This window comes from Rhinichthys klamathensis, unplaced genomic scaffold (genome assembly GCF_029890125.1).
Source record: "Rhinichthys klamathensis goyatoka isolate OS25496 unplaced genomic scaffold, OSU_Roscu_1.1 h1tg000738l_1, whole genome shotgun sequence".
In the NCBI taxonomy this organism is placed as follows: domain Eukaryota; kingdom Metazoa; phylum Chordata; class Actinopteri; order Cypriniformes; family Leuciscidae; genus Rhinichthys; species Rhinichthys klamathensis.
In genome coordinates this window covers 287,968-309,490 of record NW_026607150.1, presented here as the reverse complement: position 1 = coordinate 309,490, position 21,523 = coordinate 287,968, and the positions used below count along the sequence as shown (strand labels likewise).

Below are 21,523 nucleotides of genomic sequence, written 5' to 3'. Positions count from 1 at the left end.
AAACTAAATAAAAATGATAAATGTTGCTTTGACAGCTAACTGAAATAAAATAAATGTAAGTTTTTATTTGATTTCAATTAACAATTTTTTTGAAATGGTTTTAGTTTAGCCTTAAAATAGGCTTAATTTTCTCTTTGCAAGATATCATTTTTTTCACTTTTGAATTTTGAGGTGAACTATGACACGGAACAAAAATATGTTTTAGTCTCTTTTTTAAACCTTTAAATAAATCCTTACTGATCTAAAATCGAGTTTTGTGACCTTGACTAACGCATGGACCCGAACAAAAGACACATGCAAACATTCCAGACGAAGCAAACCTGAATTTCATACAATCAGACCTCTTCAGCAGTTTGTAAAAGAACTGTAGAAACAGGCATGGCATCTTTAGATTTAGAGCAAGTATAAAGGACTCATTCATTCACTTCTAGAAAAATTCCAGTTAACAAAGCACTCGATTAATCAAACTCTTTGGAAAAACTGCCTAACGTGTTGCATATCAGCATAACAGTTCAAATCCCAAAAATAAGTGTAGCATCCAAACAGTTCATCTACAGCAACAGCCCTAGAGCTGACATGTGATGTCGACAAAATGCATATTGTGAAAAACTCTTCTCTGTGTTCTTCCTACCATGCAGTCTTCAGGAACAGCGAACTGGATCTTTAGAGGACGTTAACTCTTTGTTGCGCGCAGCTTGCGGCGGAAATACTCGGGCGCCGCTTCATGCAGCCAATCAGAATCGACCAGGCACAGATCCCTCATGTAGCAGCGAGACGTGTGCAGGAGCTCGTTGAACACCACGTATGCCGGCTTGGCCTGGAACAGGACCGATGAGGGGTGGATGGACACCGTCTGATGGGTGTCCAGAGCCACGTAGCTGCCGTCCAGATGCAGTTCTGCAGCGTTCATGAACAAACCGTGAGCTAGACAGCGCCGCACGTTAGCCAGGTCTGATAGAGACGATTCCAGCTTCATGTTCAACTGAAGAACAGAAGATCACAGGGACTTATTACATGGAGAGAGACAGAGAGAGAGAGAGAGATAGATAGATAAAACGAGATAGAGAGAGATAGATAGATAGATAGATAGATAGATAGATAGATAGATAGATAGATAGATAGATAGACGGATAGATGGATAGATGGATAGATGGATAGATAGATAGATAGATAAATTGGTTGGTGGACAGAGAGACGGACGGACGGATTAGTTGGTTGGTTGATGGACAGATAGACAGATAGATAGATAGATGGATAGATGGATGGATGGATAGATAAATTGGTTGATGGACAGACAGACAGACAGACAGACAGATAGATACATAGATAGATAGATAGATAGATAGATAGATAGATAGATAGATAGATAGATAGATAGATAGATAGATAGATAGATAGATAGATAGATAGATAGATAGATTTCAACTCGTCCATCAGTTCAAACAAACAAATGTCAGATTTGCTCTAGTGCACTTCAAATGGACATCTATTAGACAAGTGCAGTGTTAGGATTGTCCTTCAAATATTAAATACAAGTACTTACACACTACTAAAGTACACAATTAAAATGATTTTCGTGGGTAATCAATATCATGTCACAGATGCTGTACATAGAGCTGAACTAAACCCAAAACAATTCAATTTGTTACGTGCAAAACTTTACTTTCTTACAATATCTAACTGGCATTTGTTACAAGCCCTGGTTGATTAAAGGAGGTCTAACCTTAATTATTAAAATAGATTTGATGTGCAGTGCAAACAACAATTAAAAACGCAAAACAAGAGGTTTAGTTCAGTGATGACTGAAAAAGTCACTAATATTGTATTGTATTTACTTTAATGCATTAGGCAAGGCAAGGCAAGTTTATTTATATAGCACATTTCATACACAATGGTAATTCAAAGTGCTTTACATAGAAGAAATTAAAATAATCAAATGAAATAAGAATAATTATTATAAATAAGAAGAAATAAGAATAATATAAACAGTTTAGAATAAAAAATAAAATAAAATACAGTACAAAAAGTCGGACGAAACGGACTTCGGACATTATTATTATTCACTCGTCCATTTGCCCCGTCGTCGACACACTCAAGCACGTGGAGTCAGTCAGAAACTGAACACACATCTGCATATGCAAATGTATTTGCCCATGTGACGCCACAGATCCCGCAATATCCACACGAGCCGCTTTTTGGAGCTTGATTACATAAATGCTTTGTTTATAACGAGGAAACCGTTTCAAGATATGAACCTTGAAGGGTGTTTTAATGGTACAAAGACCTCTTATATGAGAAGACCCCTAAAGCGAACACATTCTCAAAGTAACGTCTGCATGTGGTTTTGCTCACTGCATGTGTGTGTGTGTGTGTGTGTCATATCTGTACCTTGATGCAGATGTCTCTCAGCTGCGAACGGACCTCCAGCACCAGCCCCATGTTCCTGCTGTTCACGAAGTTCTCTCGACACCACTCCTGTTGTAAAGCATGCAAATAAACACAACATCAAGATATTTCCTGACGCAGATGCAAACTCACATGCAATGCTATTTATTAAGATCAATACAAATTCAAGACATAATACCTAAATTTACAAAAACTATCCCGTTTATACATTTATATAACCTTTGAGTGAAATGTATACCCTAATTATCGGCTCTTAATGCATTGTGTTTCGTTCTTACAAATGAGGAACATACTGTACCTGCAATGTGTATAAAGTAGGGGTGTAACAATATATGTATCGCATTCGCAATACAAAAATGCAACAATATGTATCGTGGATAGTGACAATATATATTGTGTATAGTTCACCCAAAATAAAAATTACTGTGTGAGACAAAATTCAAGTTTTCAGAGTTTTAGAGTCAGTACTACATTAACCCCTTAGCTGTCACCCCCCTTTTTGAGAATGGGGGTTAAAATGCACTATTCAAACTTAAATGATTGTTATTCAAGAATGCTTTGGAATATAGACCTAAGTTTGGTCTTGTTTTAAAGGAAACACTCAGCAGATTATTGCTGAAGTGAAAACACTTCAAAAAATGAAAGTATTTAGTTTAAATTTAAGTAAATCAAATATACTGTACTATATATTTTTGATTTTATATAAAATATATATTTTACAAAATATTTTTTACTATAAAATTACTATAAAATAAAAGCCATATATCTAACCAAGTTATGTTCCAAATTCGAAGTTGATATCACAAGAATTGAAGTTCCCATGAGATTTTGTTTAGGCGTAGTACCAAAAATAGCCACCGGGTGACATACATTCCATTGAATTTAGTTGTATACATTCTGCCTTAACAAATTAATACATTTCTGTCCAAATATCAATTCTGTCACAAATTTTGGAACCTTGAGACTAAGACCTTTCTGACAATATGTGTTTTGTCAAGATTAGAAAAGGTTTTGATCATAAATTATGAAATATAATGATGCCCAAAAGGAGCCTGATAAAATATTTTAGAGTACCGTTTCTATGGTAACGCAACGTTCAATTTCAAAACTGTTTTCACAGGATGAATTCTGAGTTTGTAAGCTTTCAAATGATACCTAATTTATGATAACTACTAAAATATGTGATATAATAAAAAAGGCGATAAAAAAGATAATATTATATTTTAGAGGATAATATACATATTATACTTTTTAGAGGATAATATTCTATTATAATTTTTTATTCAAAAATACTAGATTATATGTTTTATTATGAACTTTTAGCATGAAAACCAAAGTTTCAATTATTAAAGGTGTGTGCGTCAACTTTTTGTGACAAAGGTCAGAACTCCTCTTATGATGCAGATTTTTTTGAGGTGCACTCTTGTCAAAAAATCATCGGTTACTCTTCCTACATAATTTGTAGCAAAAGACAGCAGTCAAATATCTATTTAGCAGTCTTCGACCTTTCAAACGATATATAGTTTGTCATAATTAGATTAGGATTTAATAGTAATATAGCGAAGTAAAGTTAGATATCCCGTATACGGGATGGTGACAGTTAAGGGGTACTACTATATATAATGTTGAATATAATGTATAATAATGCAAGGGGGGAATATTTGTGGGTTCTGATAATGCCAAAATGTCTTTTGTTACAGTATTTTTTTTTTTTAAATATATCTAGTCAGTGACAGAGATCAAGCATATTCGTCTAAAATAATTCAGAATCATGAATATTGTTATTCTGGTGTTTCTATTGTCCTGTGCTTTGGGTTTCCAGCACAGAGTCCAAGCCGATTCATTTACACACACAATGTAAAATCAAATTTAGCATTTTAATTTTAAAACTTTTACCATATGTCTTGGAGTATCGCAATAATATCGTATCTAGAGTTCAGTATCGTTATATGTGTATCGTTACATCTCTAGTATAAAGGAAACGTATGCCTGAGGACATTGCCAAGTGAACGGATTGGCCAGAAAGTGACTTTTGGGACTTTCGTTTCTGTACCTTGTTACCGCTGACTTTCCTAAAGGCCCTGTAGATGTTGAGGAGCGTCATGTGGTCGCCCTCGCTGGAGATGAACTTCTTGCGGACGGCGAGGACGTCTTCTCTGCGGGCGGGGGGGTTGTAGAGGACCGAGTCGACGGAGAGGAGCGAGATGATGGTCAGAACCTCCTCAGTGCAGCAGAACTCAGGCGAGATCAGGAGCGTCTGTGCACACCGAGAACAATATACAGTATATAAGTATGTCTGTATATATGGATGTTTATACATTTACATTTAGATGTGTGTTTTCCACACAACATTGTATCTCGTTTGAATTGTGCCCTGAATTACACATGTCAATTTAAAAGATACATTTTGATGTAAAACTGTTGAGGTATAAGACTGTGAAAATACGTAATTACAAAGACTACAAACCCCAAAGGCGCACATTTTCTCTCAATGAATGAAGCTAACTTTACTGAAGCTAACTTTACTGAAGCTAACTTTACTGAAGCTAACCTTACTGAAGCTAACCTTACTGAAGCTAACTTTACTGAAGCTAACCTTACTGAAGCTAACTTTACTGAAGCTAACTTTACTGAAGCTAACTTTTCTGAAGCTAACTTTACTGAAGCTAACTTTACTGAAGCCAACTTTACTGAAGCTAACGTTACTGATGCTAACTTTACTGAAGCTAACTACGTAACTACTTTACTGAAGCTAACTTTACTGAAGCTAACCTTACTGAAGCCAACTTTACTGAAGCTAACTTTACTGAAGCTAACTTTACTGATGCTAACTTTACTGAAGTTAACTTTACTGACGCCAACTTAACTGAAGCCAACTTTACTGAAGCTAACCTTACTTAAGCCAACTTTACTGAAGCTAACTTTACTGAAGCCAACTTTACTGAAGCTAACTTTTCTGAAGCTAACTTTACTGAAGCCAACTTTACTGAAGCTAACGTTACTGAAGCTAACCTTACTGAAGCCAACTTTACTGAAGCTAACCTTACTGAAGCCAACTTTACTGAAGCCAACTTTACTGAAGCTAACTTTACTGAAGCTAACTTTACTGAAGCTAACCTTACTGAAGCTAACCTTACTGAAGCTAACTTTACTGAAGCTAACTTTACTGAAGCTAATTTTACTGAAGCTAGCTTTACTGAAGCTAACCTTACTGAAGCTAACCTTACTGAAGCTAACCTTACTGAAGCTAACTTTACTGAAGCTAACTTTACTGATGCTAACTTTACTGAAGCTAACTTTACTGAAGCTAACCTTACTGAAGCCAACTTTACTGAAGCTAACCTTACTGAAGCCAACTTTACTGAAGCTAACTTTACTGAAGCTAACTTAACTGAAGCCAACTTTACTGAAGCTAACTTTACTGAAGCTAACCTTACTGAAGCTAACTTTACTGAAGCTAACTTTACTGAAGCTAGCTTTACTGAAGCTAACCTTACTGAAGCTAACTTTACTGAAGCTAACTTTACTGAAGCTAACCTTACTGAAGCCAACTTTACTGAAGCTAACTTTACTGAAGCTAACTTTACTGAAGCTATAACTTTACTGAAGCTAACTTTACTGAAGCTAACTTTACTGAAGCTAACCTTACTGAAGCCAACTTTACTGAAGCTAACTTTACTGAAGCTAACTTTACTGATGCTAACTTTACTGAAGTTAACTTTACTGACGCCAACTTAACTGAAGCCAACTTTACTGAAGCTAACCTTACTTAAGCCAACTTTACTGAAGCTAACTTTACTGAAGCCAACTTTACTGAAGCTAACTTTTCTGAAGCTAACTTTACTGAAGCCAACTTTACTGAAGCTAACGTTACTGAAGCTAACCTTACTGAAGCCAACTTTACTGAAGCTAACCTTACTGAAGCCAACTTTACTGAAGCCAACTTTACTGAAGCTAACTTTACTGAAGCTAACTTTACTGAAGCTAACCTTACTGAAGCTAACCTTACTGAAGCTAACTTTACTGAAGCTAACTTTACTGAAGCTAATTTTACTGAAGCTAGCTTTACTGAAGCTAACCTTACTGAAGCTAACCTTACTGAAGCTAACCTTACTGAAGCTAACTTTACTGAAGCTAACTTTACTGATGCTAACTTTACTGAAGCTAACTTTACTGAAGCTAACCTTACTGAAGCCAACTTTACTGAAGCTAACCTTACTGAAGCCAACTTTACTGAAGCTAACTTTACTGAAGCTAACTTAACTGAAGCCAACTTTACTGAAGCTAACTTTACTGAAGCTAACCTTACTGAAGCTAACTTTACTGAAGCTAACTTTACTGAAGCTAGCTTTACTGAAGCTAACCTTACTGAAGCTAACTTTACTGAAGCTAACTTTACTGAAGCTAACCTTACTGAAGCCAACTTTACTGAAGCTAACTTTACTGAAGCTAACTTTACTGAAGCTATAACTTTACTGAAGCTAACTTTACTGAAGCTAACTTTACTGAAGCTAACTTTACTGAAGCTAACTTTACTGAAGCTAACTTTACTGAAGCTAACTTTACTGAAGCTAACTTTACTGAAGCTAACTTTACTGAAGCTAACTTTACTGAAGCTAACTTTACTGAAGCTAACTTTACTGAAGCTAACTTTACTGAAGCTAACGTCTGTCATTGTTTCTATAGTCTTATGCTATAATCGTAACGTTACGCCGTCATGCCTGAGTGTTTTGTACCAGACTGCACACACACGAGCAGCGGATCTCGCTCGTTGTTTCGCTTCCCGGGAGATGTAGTTCATTGAGCGATTTTCACATAAAACTAAATGCTACTCTTCTGTTTTATGACAAACTGCGACTTTCTTGACTTTCAGAATTATCTTTTAAATTGACAAACATCATATGTGTAATTCAGGGCACAGTTCAGACGGAATAAAAAGATAAGTTGTCTCTCGCCATTGACTACCATACATGTTCTTTCCGAAATAAGGTCCAATGAGCCGGAAGCGGAGGGGAGGGGCTTAGGCTCTCTGCATCTTTCAAGTGATGCTATTTTTATATTTAATGCATTATCAAATCAAATTTTTTTTTTTTTTACTATATAGACAAAAAAAAAAGACAAAAAAAATCACTTTGCCTAAAAATCACTAACCCTAACCCTGACCAAATAACAAGTGATGGTGTATTTCTTACTTTGGAGAAGCGAGGCTCTAGAGGGAAACAGGCCATCTTCTTGCCCAGGGGTGTTAATGTCACCTGGTCATCTTTCCTCTCGACGGCCCCGAGGATACTGAGCTGATCCACAGCCGTCCGCATCGACTCTGCACACATGCACGGGGAAAACTTCTTTAACATTACAAATTGCACATGAAAGCTGATTGTATTATTAAAGCAACCATTGCATCCCATCATCGTTATTAGTGAACATAACTATTAATTATTGAACATTTGTGTCGTTTTGTTGTTGTTGTTGTTGCTGTTTTTATTATAGCAACAACCTGGGGAAGGTCATATATTACAGCAGACTAGGGTTATGAGTTGAGGAAAAGCTAAAAATGTTTATATATATATATATATATATATATATATATATATATATATATATATATATATATATATATAAAATTGTAAAATAAAACCATAAAAAAAAATATATATATATTTTATTTGTTTACTAAAAATCACTAACGGAAATCAGAGAACTGTGAACATGTAAATGTTTTGATAAATCATTGAAATATTAACTTAAAATCTCAATACGGTTCGGCTGACAAAAAAGTTTGGGATTTTACGACATTGCAAAAAAACAAATGGTGTTCTTGGCACGAATTTTTGTTTTGTTTTCCAGTACATGACATTACATTAAGAATAAGATATGTTTACTTGAGAAGCAAATTCCTTAAGATATTAAGTCTTGTTTTCTAAAACATTGATCAAAATGAAGTGAGTTTATGCTTAAACTGGAACAAATATTTTTTTTTTATCTCATTGGCAGATTTATTTTTTCCTATTTTAAACTCAAACTCACTTCATTCTGATCAATGTTTCAGAAAACAAGACTTAATATCTTAAGTAATTTTACTTCTCAAGTTAATGTATCTTGATTCAAGAATGTTTAGATATTTCTTCCAGAAACAAGATAAAGAAAATCATGATTGCAGTGTATGGTATAATATGTTGGAGAGTTCATACCAGGCGATGGTTTAGACATGAAGTCGAAGTTGAGAACATCAGGAACTCCCAGAGCGAGCAGTTGCAGAACGACACTGGCCAGATTACACCTACAGAGTCATTAATAGTCATTACTGAACACAGAACATATAAAGTACAGCTAACTTGTTTTAGTATGCAGCTACATTCACTCCGGACGCCGCATTCTTGCATTTAAAACGCCAACTTACCAACAGTGGTAACACTTTACTTGAAGGGGTGTGCATAAGACTGACATGACACCTTCATAATCATGACATGACACATGTTATGAATATGAAGGAGGTTTTATGCATGTTTATGACAACTGTCATTAAGTGTCTTTCACTCAATTATGACATTTTTAATGCAAATATGACATTGTTTAAGATGTCTTTGTTATGCAATCTTGACATAAACCAATACATCATAACCTGTCAGTGTCAACTTGAAATTAAATTAAGTTAAACTGTCATGTGGTTGGGTTTGACATTGGCTGTCATGAGGCATTATAACTGTGTCATGAATATTTTTCGTGACCTCAACTACAGTAGTACACATTGACCTTGTCATTAAACAGTTATAATGGCTTCATGACAGCCAATATCAAACCAACCACATGACAGTTTAATGTAGTGTTAACCCATAAAGCTAAGTGGTTTCTGAAGTTTAATAATTAATCTGCTATGTCATGTTTATGACAGGTTGTGCTGTCTTAGTAATGTCAAGTTGTCATGTCAAAGACACTGACAGGTTATGATGTATTGGTTTATGTCAAGGTGTCATAACAAAGACATCTCAAACAATGTCATATTTGCATTAAAAATGTCATAATTGAGCGAATGACACTTAATGACAGTTGTCATAAACATGCGTAAAACCTCCTTCATATTCATAACATGTGTCATGTCATGATTATGAAGGTGTCATGTCAGTCTTATGCACACCCCTTCAAGTAAAGTGTTACCTTTTAGATAAATAATATAGCATAATATATATATATATATATAATTTTTTTAGGAAAAGAAGTATAATTTAAGAAAATAAGTATCATTAAAGAAAATTAGCATATTTTTTCAAAGATAATAAGAATCTTTCTAAGAAAAAATCAAATACAAATAAGTATAGCTTTTTAGGAAAATTTGTATAACTAAAGGAAATAAGTATCTAAAAAAATAAGTGTAAAATAAGAAATTAAGGATCTTCTTTAAAGAAAATACCAAAAAAAAAATTCTAAGAAAAAAGTATAATTTTTAAATATATAATTATTATTTTTAATGAAAATAAGTTTTTTTTCCTAAATAAAAAAGTATAATTTAAAAAGTATACGTATAGATTTTGTTTTTTAGAAAAATAAGTATCATTTCAGAAAATAAGCATCTTGAAAGAAAATAAGTATTTTTTTTAAGAAAATAAGTATAATTAAAAAAAAAAGTTTTTTGTTTTTAAAAAAAATATGCATCATTGATTCTGACCATCCAGATGCTGAAAAACAGGGGAATGCAAATCACTAGACAAAGGCTTCAACCTGGTGCATGTGGACAGGTACCCAAAACTAATTTGCGAATGAAATGCAAGAACATGTCCTGTGTGAACGGCAATAAATATTGTCAGATAAAGTCTATTATATCACCACAACACAATTCCAGCACGTGATGCCAGGGGCCGGTTTCACAAAGCTATTTCACACCGGTTTATAGTGTTAGACAAGTCTAAAATTTGCTCATAGACTAGTCTAATGCAAATTAGACTGTTTCACAAAGATAAAGACTGACTTCATTTAGACTAAAAAAATTAGACACCCCAGGCTAACTCAGGTCTAAGACTCTGTTACCTTGGCAACCAGCAGCAACAATCAGTTACATTACAAACAGCCGAAAGAAAAGGGAAAATGGCCCTTACCATATATATTCATCACCATTTCAGTGTCTTTAAGTTTCTCTTGGGGTCCTCCTCCCGTTTTTGGATATTTCCTCTTAAATATTTTTTTTTGGCATCTTGTACCATGTTTTTGTATCTTTTCTGTACATCTTTGACGCTCACCGGTCGGATTAACGCTGTTAACTGGCGTAGCAATCTTTGTCCAGATTAAACATTTCTTCTTGTTACTACATTCTCCGCTAAATTTCCCAAGTAAAATGTCCTTGTGACTGTTACACTCCTCCAACACACACACACATCTCCCGCTGGGGTAAACTGCACCGAGCGGGTGAATGCGCTTACTCCATCCGCCATGTTTTTTGTTTTGAAAAGTGTCTTATTTTACCCAGAATGCATTGCAGTGTAGTCCTACTTAAGATAGTCAGAGTCTTAAGTGCTTTGTGCAACGGTCTGATTTAGATGTCTATCTGAAGTCTGACTCTCTACTATATCTAAGCCGTAGTCAAAGTCTATCTTTGTGAAACCGGCCCCTGGGCGTTATACCTCTGTATCTCAGGCACGGTCATGTTGGCGAGGTTGTCGAACTCGTCTTCAGTGTAGAGACGGTAGCATGACCCGGCCTCTTCTCTGCCGGCCCGACCGGCCCGCTGCCACGCCTGGGCTTTAGACACTCGCTGCACCGCCAGCACCTCCAGACCACTCTCTGATTCAGAACATTTCATGTATTATTGCATGTCTGATACACAGAAACACCAGGACATCTGCATCACTCCTAAACAGGAATGTCTAGGATTAAAGGGACGATTTTGTGCGCAAAAAAACACAAAAATAATGACTTTATTCAACTATTCATTTCCTTCTCTGTGGGCCTCGAGTGAGTTCACGTAGTGTAACAGCGCAGCGCTTCTGGGTTGTACGTCACACACATCACACACACACACACACACACACACACACACACACACGACCAGCGTCGGCCAATAGTGAGCCTGTGTGTGACGTACAACCCAGAAGCGCTGCGCTGTTACACTAGTGAACTCACTCGAGGCCCACAGAGAAGAAAACGAAGAGTTGAATAAAGTCGTTATTTTTGTGTGTTTTTTTGCGCACAGAAAGTATTCTCATCGCTTGATAAACTTAAGGTTGAGCCACTGTAGTCACTCGGACTATTTTAACGATGTCTTTAATAACTTTTCTGGGCCGGCCAGTTTCGATCCCTTAGAAGCCTATGGAGGAGTGATCCAGCTCTCAGATTTAATCAAAAATATCTTAATTTGTGTTCTGAAGATGAACGAAAGTCTTATGGGTTTGAACAACATGAGGGAGAGTAATTACTGACAGAGTTTACATTTTTGGGTGAACTATCCCTTCCTACTTGATCTTAGCGCCGCGTTCGACACTATAGATCATAAAATACTCTTGGATCGACTACAAAACTACACTGGTGTTCAGGGACAGGCATTAAGCTGGTTTAGATCGTACTTATCTGACCGTTATCATTTTGTCTCTTTACACGGGGGAAAATCAAAGTTAACGTCAGTAGACTACGGAGTACCGCAAGGATCGGTGCTAGGCCCTCTGCTATTCTCAATATATATGCTGCCACTTGGTAATATTATAAGAAAACATGGAATTAATTTCCACTGTTATGCTGACGACACTCAATTATATATTTCATCACGACCAGATGAAAACATTACCTCATCTAAATTGACAGAATGTCTCAAAGATATAAAATGCTGGATGACGCGTAATTTCCTGCTATTAAATTCAGATAAAACGGAGGTATTACTTATTGGTCCAAAAAACTACACACAAAACCTCTTACAATACGACTTTAATATAGAAGGATGCCCTGTTACTTTTTCCACTACAGTAAAAGACCTGGGTGTTATACTAGACCGCAACTTGTCTTTCGAAAATCATATTTCATCTGTTACAAGAACAGCCTTTTTCCACCTTAGAAACATTGCTAAATTACGTAACATGCTATCTGTTTCTGATGCAGAAAAGTTAGTTCATGCATTCATGACCTCGAGACTAGATTATTGTAATGCTTTATTAGCTGGTTGTCCTGCATCCTCAATAAACAAGCTACAGTTAGTGCAAAATGCAGCCGCTAGAGTTCTTACTAGATCAAGAAAATATGATCATATAACACCGATTTTATCATCTCTGCACTGGTTACCTATTAAGTTCCGTATCAATTACAAAGTACTAATACTGACCTATAAAGCCCTTAATGGTTTAGCTCCTATGTACTTAACGGACCTTCTTTCGCCCTACAATCCACCGCGTTCTCTAAGATCACTAAATTCAAGGCTTCTGGTCATTCCTAGGATATCGAAGTCCACGAAAGGAGGGAGGGCATTCTCGCATTTAGCTCCAAAACTCTGGAATAGCCTTCCCGATACGGTCCGATGCTCTGACTCGCTGACACAGTTTAAAACTAGACTAAAGACGTGTCTCTTTAGTCAAGCATTCACATAATGCTTACCTTTTAGTCCTCTGCTATGCCATACGGAACCGTTTGCCACTGAAACTGCTTAACGCACCAGTGGGGCTCGACAGCCTTATAGACAAACGGGTCGGTCCGTATGGTTGCGGAGAGTTTGGGTTACGGAGAGTTGTGAGATTATGGTTTTCTAACACCTACTCCCGTGTAATGGAAATCATTATGAACATCAGCTATGCTAATTATTTCCCATCTGCCTTTCTGCTGTTATCTCGGGACGCTTGTCCCGAGAAAAATGGCGTTCGTAGGCTCCAGTTTGGTATCCTGCCTCTCACGGGGATTTCGGATGCCTCAACGCCTGTGATGAGAAGACCAACGCCTGTGAAGAGACGACTCAACGCCTGCGAAGAGACGACTCAACGCCGGCGATATGTTATCCCCTAAATATTACATGATTAACTAAATGTATTTTTTCCAGGTACTCTCTGATATGGACTTACTGTAAAGCTTCTTTAAAACCCTATGATTGTTAGCCAGAGGAGAACTGGCCCCTGACTAGCCTGGGTTCTCCCAAGGTTTTTTTCTCCATCCAATCTGATGGAGTTTTGGTTCCTTGCCACTGTCGCCTTGCTTTTGGCTTGCTTAGTTGGGGATATTTAATATTCAACAATATTATTGAACTGTGTTGTACTACTTTCATGTTATCACTGTGAAGCTGCTTTGATGCAATCTGTATTGTGAAAAGCGCTATATAAATAAATGTGACTTGACTTTATGGTCGTTGCACACTGAGTCCGAATTTTTTTTCCGTATTCGTTATTCAGTGGCTCTGAATTGTCAAAGAACCTCTCAAAATGCTTGCTACAAATGTGAAAAACGCAGAAAATTGAACCCGATCTGAATTTTTTAATGACGGACGAAAGTTTCGAAGGCAGTGTGCAAACATGATTGACACAGAGAAAATTTGGGACTCGGTGTGCAAGCACTTGGAGAGGAGGCTTGAGAGTTTCACCTGGATTGTAGCGTTTGGCCTTCACCATCCCCGTGTCTATGACATATTTGATGCCGGAGATGGTGATGGACGTTTCTGCGATGTTTGTGGAGAGAATCACTTTCCTGGATCCCTGTAACGATCACAGAAAGGAGTGTGAGTGAGTGAGTGAGTGGAAGTGCTCGCTCAGCATCAGGTGTGTCGTGGCGTTTGGGGTCGTGACCTTTGGCGCGGGCTGAAAGACCCGGAGCTGTTGGGTGGGCGGCAGCGAGGCGTACAGCGGGACGACTGTCATCGGTGCACAGGTCTCAGGCAGGTGCTTCGATATGTCCCGACAGGTGCGCGCCAGCGCTTCAATCTCCTCCTGGCCCGTCATAAACACCAGGATATCATGGGACGGAGGAGCTTCCTTTAAGAAAATAAGTAACATTGAAAGACATAAAAATGTTGTTCTTTTTTTAAGAAATAAGTAGTTCATAATTTAGAAAAAAAGAAAATTTGAAAATACTTTAGATAAAACCTAGAAAATAAGTATACTTTTTTTTAAGACATAAATATTGTGTTATTTAAAAAAAAAACAAGTATAGTTTTCTTAAGACAATAAATATTGTTTTATCATAAAAAAGTATTATTTGTTAATGAAAAAAGTGTAATTTGTAAAGAAAATAAATATTTGATGATTTTTTAAAAAAAATAAGTATAATTTTTTAATAGAAAATAAATCGTTTTTTTTAAAGAAAATAAATATTTACCATTTTTAAGTAGTTTTTTTTAGAAAATAAGTATATTTTTTTAGAATAAATATAATTTATGGAAAATGTTTTTTTATTTTCTTAATTTTATTCTTAATTTTTTTAGAAAATATATACTGTTTTAACATTTTCTAAAGTAAAATAAATAAATATATATATATATTTTATTTTAAGAAATATATATATATATATATATATATATATATATATATATTTTTTTTATAAAGAAATTAAGTGTCATTTATTAAAGTTTTTTTTTAAATAAAATAAGTATTGTTTTATTTTTATTTTAAACAAAACAAGCACCATTTTCCAAGAAAATAAATATCCTTTTTTGCACTTCAAATGAAACCAAAAATCCAGAACTGTATTTTACTCACTAACCATTTGAAGAAGCTAAAAAATCTGCTGTGAACGCAAGCAATTCAGTGACAAGATGATAAGAGACACAAATCATACATTTGCCTCTTCTGTGTGTGTGTGTGTGTGTGTGGACTGACCTGGTGAATCTGAAATATAGTGACCAGCGCTGCCTGGAGATAGTCGGACTGAGGCTGTTTGGTGTAGTAGATCTGAATGGGATGCTGTCGGCCCTCCAGATACAGAACAGGTGATTTATTGAAGTACTGAGAGAACAGATCCACGTCCATGGTGGCAGACATCACAAACACCTGCAGATACACAGCCTTCATTCACTGACGCAGCAGAACAACAGAGCTGAAATGCTGAATAAATATGCTTAAAATAAACAATTCAGGACAATTCACACGGCAACACACACTTCGTCTGGTTTTGTCGGATCAGTGTGTTGCCACTAGTCTGTCGGAGCTTGTTTTCAGAATTAGAATGTCTGAGAAGTGTTTATAGACCAATCAAAATTTAGAATGCGTGATGTCATTACTGTCTGTTACTTTTTGAATGCTGAACATTCCATGAGAGCTTTTCAAATTTAAATCCAACATTCCGTTTGAAAAAAAAAGTCACTAGTTCATAAAAACATGGATGTTGAATGCAGTGTGGAGCGCGAGTCTTTTCTTCCACTTTAATACAAGTTATAAAACATGCATGAACATCAAAAGGTTTGTTGAAAGATACAGAATAACTTGAAATGTTTCATATCACATGTAATCGCTCAGTGTTTCAACCGCGGAAAGACGTCAATAAAACAGCTTGTGAACAATATGTCACTTAATGACAACCTCAGGAAGGCTATCCAATGTTCACAGTTCATTAGTAAGCTATAAATAAACACTTGAGAGGAGCTTATTTACTGGTAATTATATATGTATGTTAAATCAATTTGTCATGAATACAAGCGTTTATGAAAACTAGCTTATGTGTATCTGAAATATAATAGCAGGTGAATATAATAGTTTGGGCTCTGTTGTTAATCTTATCCTCTAATATTATATTACATTTACATTCAATCATTTAGCATTCGCTTTTATCCAAAGTGACTTACAAATGAGGAGAGCAATAGAAGGAGGTAAACTAACAATAGGACAAAAATATCGCCATATATGTTATTTTTTTTTATTTTTTTTAAAGAAAAGAAAGTGTTAGTATAAATGAATCAAGTGTTGCCGAAAATGATGAATGTACCAAATGAGAGGGTTTCCTGTATAGTTTACAGCATTAGTTTGGAGAGTTTTTTACTCAAAAACTATTTTAAAAAATCAAACTATCGGTATCGGGAGCAACTTGTCTTTCAGAATCCGTCCGATTCTCTCGTACCTTCAGAGGTATTTTGTTGTGTTCTGTGCGTTTGCGCTGGGCGGCCTTCACCACGCCGAACAGGACATCAGTGTGAACAGTGCGCTCGTGAGCCTCGTCCAGGATCACCACCGTGTAGCGCAGTAACAGCGGATCCCCGATCGCCTCTCGCAACAACATCCCGTCCGTCATGAACTTCAGCTTGGTCTCCGACGACGTGACGTCTTCAAAGCGCACCGTGTAGCCGACCTGAGGAAGAGGAGGCGTAAAGTCACCTTTATTTCTACAGCGCTTTATACAGTAATAAACAAGAAAATAACATCAAATAAAGCAGATGGTGTTTTTATTCAGCTCAAGTCGGTTCAGTGTTGAGTAACTGTGGAAGTTCATCGATTCTGAAACAAGTTCACTTCAGATATTAGCAGCTTTACAGAAGATACACTGGCGCTCTGGTTTGGACAGTACCATTGTGGGTAACACTTTATTTTAAGGTGCTTGTAATAAGCAGTAATTAACAGTTAATAAGACACTTATAAGACCTTATAAGACACTTATAAGACCTTATAAGATGCATATAAGATGATTACAAGCATTAACTACTTCAAATAAGGGTTAATTAAAGGTCCAGGCCCTGAAGAGATCAGGGAAACTACTTCCTCTTGGGAAGGTCAATTTTTAAGGGCCTGGGAGTTTGTGTTACCATTTATGTTTGTTCGGCTGTTCTAAAAGTGCAATGTATTGATACTTGAGAAATTTATTATTTAATTTAATTTATTTATTATCATTAGTTAATGCTTATATGCATCTTATATGCATCTTATAAGGTCTTATAAGTGTCTTATTAACTGTTAATTACTGCTTATTACAAGCACCTTAAAATAAAGTGTTACCCAATTGTGTTTATTGTAATATATTGTAAAAATGTAATTTATTCCTGTGATCAAAGCTGTATTTTCAGCATCATTACTCCAGTCTTTAGTGTCACATGATCCTTCAGAAATCACTCTAATATGATGATTTGATGCTCAGGTAACATACACTACCGTTCAAAAGTTTGGGGTCGGTACGATTTTAAATACTTTTAAAAGAATTCTCTTCTGCTAACCATGGCTGCGCTTATTTGATTAAAAATACAACAAAAATCAGTTATAGTATTAAATATTATTCCAGTGTAAATCAGCTGTTTTCTGTGTGAATATATAGTAAAGTGTAATTTATTCCTGTGATCAAAGCTGAATTTTCAGCATCACCAGTGTCAGTGTCTTCAGTGTCAAATGATCCTTCACAAATCAGTATAATATGAGGATTTGATGCTCAAGAAACATTTATTATTATTATCAATGTTGAAACAGTTGTTGGTCTGTCAGTTGTACAGTTTTTTTTTGTTTTTTTTTTCAGGATTCTTTGATGAATAGGAAGTTCAAAAGAACAGCATTTGTTTGAAATAGAACCTTTTGTAACATTATAAATGTCTTTACTGTCCTTGATAAATAAAAGTATTGATTTCTTTCCTCCAAAAAATAAAAATAAAATTCTCACTGACCCCAAACTTTTGAACGGTAGTGTATATGTTCGTATCTTTGTGGAAACTGCGATACATTTCGTCCAGGATTCTTTGATGAATAGACAGTTCAAAAGAACAGCATTTATCTGAATATAAATCTTTTAAACATTATAAATGTCTTTGCTGTCACTTTAAACGATTCAATGCATAATTTTTGAATAAAAGTATTAATTGAATTTTTTTAAACTGTTTTCAACATTGATAATAATCATAAATGTTTCTTGAGCATCAAATCATCATATTAGATGATTGAAAATTCAGCTTTGATCACAGGAATAAATTACACTTTACTGTATATTCACATAGAAATTTAAGAATAATATTTCACAATTTTACTGTTTTTTACTGTATTTTTCAGTAGAAGAGACTTCATTAAAAAACATCTTAATTTTTCAAGCTTTTGACTGCCAGTGTAAAAGTGTCATTATTAATTAAGGATGATGCAAATAGAGAACGTGGACCTTAATTGAAAAACAAGTGAGAACGCACCAGTTTCCCGAGCTGAACTCTCTTCTCCTCGGCCACTCTTCCAGCCAGAGATATGGCAGCGACCCGGCGGGGTTGAGTGATGGCAATGATGCCCTGTCGCCCGATGCCCGCCTCATACAGGTACTGCGGGATCTGCGTGGTTTTACCCGAGCCCGTCTCACCTGCAACAGGAAAGAACCATGTGTGCACTTCTTTTGCTAAACTAGCGAGGATGGAAAAATATCTTGGCAAATACAGAAAAAATGACGACTTGAGTTTGGCCACTAGTAAATAAAAACTCATGAAGCGACTAAATAAAATCTTTTTAAATGCCAAAATGCTTTTGTATGGTTTAGGAAGTTTACATTTATATTTCTGCATTTGGCAGATGCTTTTATCCAAAGCAACATACACTGCATTGCAGGTTTACATTTTATTTTAGGTATAAAAATTAAAGTTATTTGATTGTTTATGGATTCCCTGAGAGTCAAACCCATGACTTTGGTGTTTCTCTACTGGTTGGGCTACAGGCGATATAATTAGAAACATACGTGCATTATTTATAGACAAAGTTTGTTTCAAATGAAAAACCTGCTAAATACATAAATAAAAAAATGGGGTTTTCAACATTAAGAATGCTACGATAAACTACAACTTCATATGAAACGTCCCTTCTAAACTATATTTTGGTGGAACTTTAGTAATACCATGGTACTTTGATATATACTGTGTATTGAACTATAAGAATAATTACAGCTGACGCAATACATGTCAAAAAATATATGGTATTACCATGGTACATGTATAATGCATGGTATTACTAATGGTGCATGTCCAAAGATTCATGGTATTACCATGGTACATTTCCAAAATGCATAGTAATACCACTGTGTACATGTCCAAAATCCATGGTATTGTCATGGTAGGTGTAAACAATTACATAGTATTACCATGGTACATGTCCAAAATTACATAGTATTACCATGGCACATGTACAAAATGCATAGTAATACAATGGTACATGTGCAAAATAAATGGTATTACTATGGTGCATTTCCAAAATGCATGGTATTATCATGGTACCTGTCAGAAATGCATGCGTCTATTTGGTAACGTTACATGTCCAAAATGCATGATTTTACAATGATAAGTGTACAAATTTCATGGTATTACTATACATGTCGTTATTACACATGTATAGTACTGTACATTACTATGGTACCTATCCACAACTTCATAGTATTACCATGTACATGTCTAACATGTTACCATGGTACATGTCCAAAATCATTGTATTACCAGCCCAATGTCCAAGAAGTAGTGTATTGTCACAATACATGTAAAACATACATAGCATTACCACGGTATTACCATGTTATACTTTGTGAATGTGAACACTGACAGCTATACTTAACTGTCAGCTTACAGGCACGCATGAGGTCTTACCGATGAACACAGCATTGTGCAGTTGTCGGAGTTGGTTGATCACCTGTGTCCTGCTCGGGTAAATGGGCAACTGTCTCCTCTGAGCGTCCACGCTGACGGGCGCGTGTCCCGCTCTGGGCAACAGCATGCCGGGCTTCTTATCCAGGCGGAAGAAGGGAGAGCCCGGCTTAAATCTCTTCGCCGGAGGAGGGTCGGGGTCGTGGGGCATGATCTGCAGGAGACGCGCAGCACTGTGAATCCGTCTCACTCACCGAGAAGGGCTGATAGAGAAAGAAAGAAGAAAGACGGACAGCAGACGAGTCTCGCGCTGCAGTTGTTTACATCATCCGCTCGCTCATGTGGCTCACACATTCTGGCGCGCACTGATGACGTCGCTGCGCCTCATGGCGCATATCTCACTCATTTGCATGTCTCACAACCATTTCATGTGTACATTTTCTCTAACTGTACCCAAATTAAATAATTGTGGCTTCAACTACTTAATTAAGACACAATTAACAACAAAAAAGTGTAAAATTTGTGAAACTGTATGACAATCTGTTGAGTGATACGTAACTTGTATTCCCCCTGTCTGTCTTTGCCTGTCATCCACTGCTACTTCATTGTTGTAAATGTTCAATTATCCTTATATTTGTTATTTGGTTGTTCATCAGCAAAAAAAACCCCATTCATTTTAATGTTTATATTTCTTTATCCTTAGATATGTCTCCTTATGTGGTTAAGGATCCCGATAAGATACTTTATGACTTTATTTGAAGAAAAAAAGCCGCGTTTTATAAGGCAGTTTAGTTCCAACACATAGTACGCAATGTCATGCTAATTAAATGAAAAGCGAAAAATCTGAGAAATATTGTTTTATGTTTTAAAGAATTGGATTAATGTCGCCACAGTGAAAGACATGTGTATTGACCAATCAGCGCACAGATATGCTTTCCTGCCACATTCTGATTGGATGTCCGACTTGTACTAATAGTGTGCCGCTTCCTGCAACGGTCTCTTTCTTTCACGCGTCCCTACAGTGAGGTGAGGTGTAGTGCGGCCCTCTGCTGCTTTCATAATTTTGTACGATACACGTGACCATACGAGTTGTAAATATATCATAACTGTGTTAAGATTCACGAGGAGATATAATTCTTACTCGATATGTGTGTAATAATAGTCGTTTGAGGAAAAAGTTAGCATTAGCCTGTTAGCTTAGGCCTTTGCGCCACGTGAGATAAGACGTGAAACGTTTTTATGCTTATTTTCTTGTTGTAGATTGTTTCTTGTTTCGATTATAGAGGTGGATAATGCTTTATATATATATAATATATATATATAATATATATATATATATACCGTACATAGTGTGTATGTATATACATATATTATATGTATATACATAGTGTGTATGTATATACATATAATATATACTCGCGCACTCAAAATTAACTACAGCAGGTCATCTACAGATCAGCTGTGTCAGTGCTGATTGGTCGTTCCCCCTGCTGAAATAAAACTGGTTCCTACTATCCCTGTCTGTCTGTTTCCCACGACTTGCAGGGACGCTTGGTCTCAGACATTCTTTTATGAAATTAAGGCCAATAGATTAAATAATAGTGCTTTAATTGTAGCAAATTTAAGGGTTAATGTTTCCTAGTATAACTTTTGATTTTGGGT

General features: G+C 36.0%; 1 protein-coding gene across 1 annotated transcript; it reads right to left on the bottom strand.

Annotated features, from left to right (window-relative positions):
• Positions 1–308: 308 nt before the first annotated feature.
• Positions 309–20,211, bottom strand: dhx33 (DEAH (Asp-Glu-Ala-His) box polypeptide 33). Its single transcript, XM_056242656.1, has 12 exons — positions 19,865–20,211; positions 18,440–18,600; positions 16,408–16,635; positions 15,174–15,344; positions 14,145–14,330; positions 13,943–14,054; positions 11,019–11,178; positions 8,598–8,686; positions 7,599–7,726; positions 4,460–4,663; positions 2,389–2,475; positions 309–982 (listed from the first exon to the last, which is right to left on the bottom strand). The coding sequence occupies exons 1-12, from the start codon at positions 20,070–20,072 to the stop codon at positions 674–676; spliced, it is 2,043 nt and encodes a 680-aa protein (XP_056098631.1). The 5' UTR covers positions 20,073–20,211; the 3' UTR covers positions 309–673.
• Positions 20,212–21,523: the final 1,312 nt, after the last annotated feature.